Raw genomic sequence first — 8,290 nt, 5'->3', positions numbered from 1 at the left:
ATTTAAAAAATTATATTCACTTGACAGATGAAAACCTTTTTACTCAGAATAAGAACTTGCTCAAGATCACAGTATTTGTTTCTTTCACAAACGATAGAAAGTAAGAAATGGTCCTGATGACATAGTGCTTAACATGTCAGGCTGCTAATCAAAAGGTGAGAAGTCCGAATTTATCAGCTGCTCTCACAGGAGAAAGATAAGCAGTCTTTTCTCATAAAGTTTTACAGCCTTGGGAAACAGATGGAGGATCAGTGAGTTGTGAACAACTTGATGATAGCAGGTTTGCTTTTTTTGTTTAAATAATGGAGGAAGGGCCTGTGCCTGGAGAAAGACATTGCACACAGGAGACCAGTGAAAAAAAGACCCACAGCAACTATGAGCATGGCACAGGATCGGGTGGTGTCTGCTTCTGCTGATTCTATGATCACTATGAATTGGAAACAACTCAACAGCACCTAACACCACAATGCAGTGATTGGTAGTACAGAGGTGAAGTACTTGGCTACTAACTGAAAAGTTGCCAGTTTGAAACCATGGAAAAAGATGTGGCAGTCTTTTTATTATAACGTTTACAGTCCTGAACACTATATGGAGAAGTTCTACTTCCTATATGCTGTAAAGATCTATACAAAGAATACAGTATATTCTGTAGCTGAGTTTGTGGCATTAAGAGTTTATTGTCCAAAATGGCTTTTTTAGCCATTGACTTTGACATGTGCATGGGCAGAAATATGTGAATAAGGTGTGTTAACCGATCTACAAAGGAACTGGCTAATCTCAACACTAAATTGAGCAGATTCAGCAGTAGATTTTGGGAATATGGCCATGACCAAAGGATAAAACATACAGAATGTGTCCTTCAAAGCAACTTATTCCTGCACCACTCAGACCCAGGGATTACAGGTACAGCAGCAACAGCCACAGCAGAGAACCAGAGACCCAACGGGAAACAGAGCTGACCTTGGGACTGTTACCCCAAAGAACCAGAGTCAAGTCTTTGCCCATGTCTGTTGGAAGACTAACGGGGAGAGCTATAACTGGCAGGACTAAGACCTTTGTGTAACACTGGCCTAAAGCCATGAGGCTGAAAGCTAAAGGGCATGTGAGCCTGCTTTTCTGAGAAACCCAATAACTGCCAACTGAAATTGTGTCCTGTTAACATCCCTAATAAACCTATAATCTTGAGTATGATTCCTTATGAAATCATCTGTGAGCTACTCTAGTGGACTTGGGACCCAGGAGAAAAGATAGCTGTTGGGATAAGTAGGAAAACGGGTGGCAATGTGAGGGACATGTCTGACCTCATGGGAATTGGTTTTGTATTATGGATGCTGTTGATGGTGGGGGGCAGCTCCTCCTCTGGAATTAGCAGAGGCCAGATACGGCTGTCCCCACATGGCATTTGCTCCTTTTACAGAGTTGTAATCAACTGAGAGGCATGTTTATATCCTAGGCACTTGACAAAAACTACTTCATTTAACCCTCTTATTCATAGGCTGATAAAGATACTATCATTAGTTCCCACTTTACAGATTACTAGTCCCTGTGTTGGAGAAGAATGTTGAATATCCCACAGATGGCCAAAAGAACAAACAGACATGTCTTGGAGAAGGTACAGCCAAACTGTTCCTTGAAAGCAAAGGTGATGAAGCTTTCTCTTACATATTTTGAACACATTGCCTGGAGAAGCTACTCACTGGAGGGGGACATCAGGCTTGGGAAGATGGAGTGGCACCAAAGGAGAGGAAGACCCTCAACAAGGTAGACTGACACAGTGACTGCAGCAATGGGCTTGAGTGTGTCAGGGACTGAGGATGGCACAGGATATGACAGGGTTCAGATCTGTTGTTCATGGGGTCACTATGAATTGTACTCAACTCGACAGCACCTAACAACAACAGGCCCTAAGGGAGCTCTGGTGGGCCAGTGGAGGAAGTTGTACTGCAATCCCAAAGGCACATGGTTCAAATCAACCAGCTGCTTCATCGGAGAAGGATGGGCAGTTTCCTCCCAGGCGATTTACTGCCTCTGAAAAACTAGCTGGAGGGTCAGCTGTGAGTTGGTTCTGGCTCGATAGCACACAACAATAATAGCCCCTAAGAAGGAGCCCTGTTGGCACAGTTATTAAGCACCAAAAGGTTGGCAGTTCAAACGCAATTAGAAGTGACCTTGGAGAAAGGCCTTGCTTCTAAAAGATCACAGCATTGAAAATCTTAAGAAATGTGGCTCCCTACCCAACACATAGGTTCATCATGACATAAAACTGACTAAAGTACAACTGGTTTGACTTTTTTTTTTAAATAAAGCCATAAGACACATAGAGGTTAAGAGCAACAGAACCAGAACCCTGGCCTAACTCCACAGGTCTTCAGAGTTCTCGGTTGTTAGGTCTTATCACCTCTTTTTTGAGGATCTGACTCTGAGACCCACTTGCTACATCATGAACACACACTCATACTAACCTCCAGTTGATCCTTGGAGGCTGCATCCAGCATCACGAGGTCCTTCAGGAAGGTGCCAAGGTATGGAACCACACCCTGAGGTCAGGAGTCAGGATCAGATACCCCTGCCATGATCTGAGGGTTGTCCACTCCCCCCACTTGCCTACCCCACTGCCCGAGAAGGCACACTGAATTCTTGTGTCTTTCCCTACCATTCCTCAAGTGTTCCCCACCCCATACTTCTCACTCCTTTGCCACCACCCACCACTAATCACTCACCCCACCCCGGAAGCCAGACCGTGGAGACTTCTTGGAGTTTAGTTCCTGAGGGGGCTGCAGCTTCACCTCCTGGTGGTGACAGACGGGAGACATAACTGGGTGGTGAAGGGAGCAGGGTAGAGGAGTGAGGATCAAGGATAACTAGAACACAATGGGGCCAGGGAACACCAAGCTACCTGTAGAAGTAGTTCTCGGCTTTGGGAGTAATTATCCTCTTCTGAGAATATCTGGCAGAGGTTGGAGAAGACTCTGAGGCTGTCCCTGGGGAATGAAGGGCAGCGATCGTGACCTGGCTCAGACACTTCTTCCCAGACTTTCAATTCCATCCCTACTCTTGGAACCCTCACTACGCACCTGGTTACTTCACCCCAGGCTGCCCGAAGCCTGTGGATAGGGCTAGATTGCAAGGCCGACACAACAGCATAAACTGAAGAGAAGTTTCGGAGCAGACGGCATTCCTGCAGGGTGGGGTTCCCAGGTTAGAGAGGGCACTTGCAGTAGAGCCCCTCTCAATACTATGTACAATCCCCAACAGAGCCAGTCTTTACTCTGACCTCAGCCACTCGGATCCACTTCTCCAGGAGCCGGGCCCTCTGTGGTGGGCGAAGTGGCCGTATGGTCACTTCCTCAAGGCCCTCTCCAGCTGATGTGGCTCCCAGGATAGAGCTGACCACTGCCCCTGCCACCTTGTTGAACTGTGTGACAGTGGCTCGGACAGAAGGGCAGAGGTGGGCATGTCCTGGCCGGTCTCTATGACCCCACAGGCCTCCCAGGCACTGAGAGGGGACTAATTTAAGAAACAGCTCCTACAGGGCAGAAGTTAGAGATTACATTTCAGAGACAAGGGAAGTAAGCCTTCCAATAGCAGGGGTCTGTCTGAGGGTCTCAGATGGCCAAGGAACCACAGGGCATGAGGTTTGAAGGGCAATAACCAAGGGGAAAAGGGAGCTGGTCAAAACTGGGCAGATAAAAGGGAAGGCTAGGAGCTGGACCAGGAAGGACTGGAAGCAAGGAAAGGATCTGGACTTAAGGAGAGGTTAGTATGGGGTCAAAGGGCATGGGGGTCAGAGATCAGGGTCTCACCGCATCTAGCAGGGTCAGCTGTTCGGCCAAGTGGTCAGCGAGGAACACCAGGACATCCGTGGGGTCAGCAGGGGGGTCGCCGGGGGGGACCAGGGGCTTAGGAAGGTCGGGGGTCTGGGAGTCCACCCGGGACCGAAGGTTGCGGATGAGTTCAGCGCTGCCCCCCCAAACACCCTCCCTTGCTGCATACCCTGTCTGAAGCAAGAAGCTCTCAAGCCGGTCAAGCTGACCCTTGACCTCAGAGCCAAAGTCCTCAGGGTGAGAGGCCAGCCAAGTTGACAGTACAGAGATGGCTACCCTGGGAGAAGGGGAATCAGCCAGGATCAGAAGTCAAGCTGCAGCTTAGGTAGAAGGGATTGAAAGTTTAAGAATCAGAGGCCACTCACCCTGTTGTCCTCTCTAGTTCATTAGTAGGATGAGATTCAAGGGCTTCTAGCCTAGAAAGAGGAAGAGAATTTCCCTGTGACATTTTTGGAAGGGCCAAACAGGGGCTTTATAAAGCACAGACCCATTTGTGATTGCCTGGTGCCTTATTATTTCTGACCTGTCAACGACAAGCCCCAGGAGAGTAGGCGTGGAGGTGAAGGCCTGGTGGGTGGCCAGGAAGGTTGATGTGAAGGTCACGTCAGCTCCTGATGTCCGAGCATCCAGCAGATGTCTGACCAGGGCCTCCAGAGTGCCTGCTCGGAGCCGCCGGGAGGAGCGAGGGGGAGGAATGGGGGCCTGGGAGTGACAGAGGGCCAGTCACTGAGCTTTCCCTCAAACCAGACCCTAGAAAGAATAATCCCAGACCTAGGAGATGATCCAGGACCGTTCTGATAAAATTCAGAGAGGGCAAAACATTTAACCTAGATCATACAGATGCTCAGCCTAGTACTCTGGTCAGAGGAAAGGAACACAAGAGGTGATGAGTTGGAGATGAGAAGTCAAAATCATGGTCTCACCAAGGGTTCAAGAGGCCGGTATTGGCGGCTTGTAACAGTAAAAGTGGCGCCATCCTCCTCCTCATCCCAGACAGACACAGGGGCCTGGAAGAGCAAGGAAGACCTGTCAGATAGCCCCACAGCTCCCCTCACAGCTCCCCATCTTCACCCTCAGGCCCTACCACCACCACCTCCTTAACCACACCCTCACCTGCGATGGTGGGGGATAGTACCAGAGTGTGCGAGGGATGGGGGGAGCTGGTGACCCCAGGTCTCCCCTACTGGGGCCCAGAAAGCCCCCCCCAAGACGCCTAAGGGCCCGGTGGAGTCTAAAATTTTGCAGTGGGGGGTTTTGTGAAGTACAGAAACCCTGGTCCTGGAGACCTCCAGATTTCCTTCCCCCCAGAGCTGAACCCCAATACAGTGGAGAAACAGCACAAAAGCCAAGAGAGGAAAGTGAAGCCTAGAGGGGAAAGTAAAAGGTAGAAAGGCAGAGATAGAGACCTAGAGGCTGAAACCACAGTCACAGGCTCAGCACATGCCCCGCCCTCTCCCTCTTCCCAGGGAGGGGCCCAAACCAAAGAATTAGCCCTTCCTTTTGGTTCCCTTTGTCCCCTAGTCCCTCAGGTGAGGACTCTACTCTCTTGCTCCACCCTAGAGAACCCCCCCACCAAAGTGGCAGCTCGGCTCCGATCCCAGCACAGGAAAGAGAAGGGGAAGTGGGATAATGGGGGGGGGGGTAGTGGTAAGACTCAGAGTCACGTGTCCATAGCCCCTCCCCCGCCTGATCCCGAAAAACCAGCCCAGCCAGTCATCCTGACCTCACCCAGCCTGAACCCAGAAATCCAGGACCTTGGGCCCCAAATCCAACATCTGGCCTTGCCTCAGGCCACAAACCCTGCTCCAGGGAATCACTATTAGTCCCTTGGGAAGCAGGTAGCTACCCCCTACCCAGTCGGAGGTGCATCCCTCTGGGTCTCTGAACCTTAACTTCCGGCTCGCCACCCAACACCCAGCTCTGTAGGGAGGGGTTACGAAATCTGAGGGTTCTCTCCCCAATCCCAGAGTCATTGGAGCTGGTTACTGTGGAAACAAACCCCTCCCCTCCAAACAAAAAATAAAAGAGAGAGACAGGGACTAAGACACGCCTGCGGAGAAAGGCAGGTAATACACTCAGGCCTCGGCAGAGACCCGCTGGACACAGGCAAGCTGATACTCTAGGCAGTAACAGGGCAGGTTCCTGCGGGCAGGTCCTGAGTCACACTAACACAGAAAAAGACAGAGACGCTGGAACTCCCCGAAGCCGGGAATCTGGCAGAAATCCATCAAGAGGCGCAGAAGTTAAGGCAGGGAGAAGCAAATGCAGACTTGGAGACAAAAGTGGAGAAGGTCTCCGAAATATCTTCACTCCCTACCTCCCACCAACTTTCTCACCTCTTCTTCCTCCTCCTCCTCCTGTTCCTCCTGTCCCCCGCCCATGCCTTGGGCTCCAGGACCCCCATCCTCTTCGGGATCCCGGCTCCGGAAGCTGCTCAGTACGACTCCCCCGGGGGGACTCGCGTCCAAGAGCAGCCGCAGGGGCCGCGGGAGCATGGCCGAGTGAAGGGATCAGCGGGGTCAGGCCATGGGGCGCCTGGGGAGAGACCCGGCACGGTGGAGAACCAGAGGGGCTCGAGGGAGGCCAGGCCGGGGAGAGACGCGTGGATGTCTAGGTAACTGGACCGGAGTCCTAGAAGGAGGTGGTGGTGGGAACAACACGGAAGGAATGTGGGGGCCCTGGTGAATTTTGGGGATGAGGGGGTCACAACTACGGGGTCGAACGTGGTCAAAGGGTGCTCTGGTTCTGACCTGCTCGGGAGGGGCGGGGGCAGCGCGGGTCCCAGGCCTGTTGCTGTTCCCGTCGGTCTCCGGCCCCAGACCGACTCCTCTCCCCGGCTTTTCCGCACCCCCTTGACACCCCCCTCCGCCGGGCTCCCAAGCCCTCCCGCCCTTTCCGCTCCCCCCCGCGTCCGCCCGCTCCGAGAGCAGGAGCCAAAAGGGGAAGGAAGTGAGAACAGGAGCCAAGGCTGCGGACTAGGGGAGCGCCAGGCATCAAGGGCTGGGACCCAAGAGTGCGGGCCCTCAGCTCTGCTGGCCTCTGGCCCCCTACTCCTGGATTTTAGTGTACACGTCAACTTGCTCGGAGGTTGGGATAGGTTCGAGACTCCAGACCTTCGAGGGAGGGCGGGAATAGAATTTTGACAGTTCCCACCTCGAGCAATAAAGCAAAAAATTCCCGCGAGAAGCCTTTTAGGTGGGGAGGGACCCCGTTACTCCGCCCCCACAGTCTTACACTCTCCACTCCCACCCACTCGAGTAGCAGGACGAAATCCACTCCGGGTTTTTCGAGGAGCCCTAGGTTCCCACCTCCCCTCGAAGGGGGCGGGGCAGGAAGCTGCCACATCCGGTTCCAGATTCGGCGTTCTGGGGTTTCCGGCACTGGAAGCCGGGATCTCCGCTTCCTGTCGTTACCCGAGGAGAGCTGAGGGTTTGAGGGCATCCTGGGTGCGTTGGCTTCCGACCCCTAATTGTTTTGAAGGGACTGGGGATCAGGTTTTGCTGATGCTTTGAGAGTCGGAGTTTCTGGAATGAGCCAGAGGTGTTTGGAGAGTATTGTGCTTGGAAAAGAGAAACGGGTAAGAATGAGAGGCCCGATTGGAAGCACTGAACACAACTTTATTCTCACACAATTAGAAAGGCTTCCTTCTGTTGGTCTGGCTGACGGTCCGGTCCCTTGGAGGTCTTTAAATGGTTCTAACTGGGCGCACCATCTAGCCGCCGTTTGAAGTGCGCCCTCCAGACCCGTGCTGGGTTCTGCCAGCACGGAGGAATAGATGCAGCAGTGGACAGACAGGCCCCTCCCTGCTCTCTAGGAACCGACAGGCGTTTCACAATGTTTGGCACACAATCACTTAAATACAACCGTGGTAAACCATACAAGAGAGGCACCAGGAGGTCTGCGTAGAGCGACAGAGTCGACCTAGCCTGGAGCCCAGGTAGGGCCAGGATGGCCCAAGTCCAGGGAAGGTATCGAGTGGGAGACATTTGCCTCCCTGGAGGAAAGAAATGGCCATGGGTATAATGAGAATTGAGAGGTGAGCTGAACAGTACCAGGGTGGGCTTGAGAGATAGGCAGGGGTCCCAGGTGACAAGAACATTAGGGTCAGGGCAGCGAGGTTGGGTTTACCCTCTAAACCAGTAATTCCCAAAATGTTATTCCTGTCTCTAGGGATCCTGGAGGCTATGTCAGGTCAAGACTTACTTTCACAGTAAGTTATTTTAGCAAATAACTACAATTTACCCTTTCCACCTATTCTCTTAAGTGTTCTATATAAATTTCCAAAAGCTGACATTTTTGCCTTCAGGACTGTGTATATTTGTGTATCCTTGTTGGGTTGTTGTGGTTTTTTTTCCCCCCTTGGGTTCTCAATTTTTAACAGGTCCTGAGGCCAAAACGTTTGACAGCCAGTGCCCTACAGCTCTCAGAAGGTTAAAGTACGAAGATTTGTGCCTTTAGAAAGCCTT

At 52.0% G+C, this 8,290-nt stretch overlaps 1 protein-coding gene across 1 annotated transcript in view; it reads right to left on the bottom strand.

Annotated features, from left to right (window-relative positions):
• Positions 1–7,098, bottom strand: part of RGL2 (ral guanine nucleotide dissociation stimulator-like 2) — a 25,615-nt gene extending 18,517 nt beyond the window's left edge. Inside the window, exons 1-11 of the mRNA XM_006882089.1 lie at positions 6,575–7,098; positions 6,161–6,359; positions 4,748–4,831; positions 4,348–4,526; positions 4,190–4,240; positions 3,804–4,101; positions 3,275–3,526; positions 3,075–3,178; positions 2,897–2,981; positions 2,721–2,789; positions 2,463–2,537 (exon numbers count right to left, since the gene is read on the bottom strand). Coding sequence (XP_006882151.1) covers positions 2,463–2,537; positions 2,721–2,789; positions 2,897–2,981; positions 3,075–3,178; positions 3,275–3,526; positions 3,804–4,101; positions 4,190–4,240; positions 4,348–4,526; positions 4,748–4,831; positions 6,161–6,319 — 1,356 coding nt within the window. The 5' untranslated portion in view covers positions 6,320–6,359; positions 6,575–7,098. The remainder of the gene's footprint in view (positions 1–2,462; positions 2,538–2,720; positions 2,790–2,896; positions 2,982–3,074; positions 3,179–3,274; positions 3,527–3,803; positions 4,102–4,189; positions 4,241–4,347; positions 4,527–4,747; positions 4,832–6,160; positions 6,360–6,574) is intronic.
• Between the last annotated feature and the right edge of the window lie 1,192 nt (positions 7,099–8,290).

Source organism: Elephantulus edwardii, unplaced genomic scaffold, assembly GCF_000299155.1.
Source record: "Elephantulus edwardii isolate Elephantulus edwardi_28Jun2011 unplaced genomic scaffold, EleEdw1.0 scaffold00017, whole genome shotgun sequence".
Taxonomy (NCBI): Eukaryota; Metazoa; Chordata; class Mammalia; order Macroscelidea; family Macroscelididae; genus Elephantulus; species Elephantulus edwardii.
Note: the sequence above shows the minus strand (reverse complement) of the source record. Positions and strands in the feature narration are given on the sequence as shown.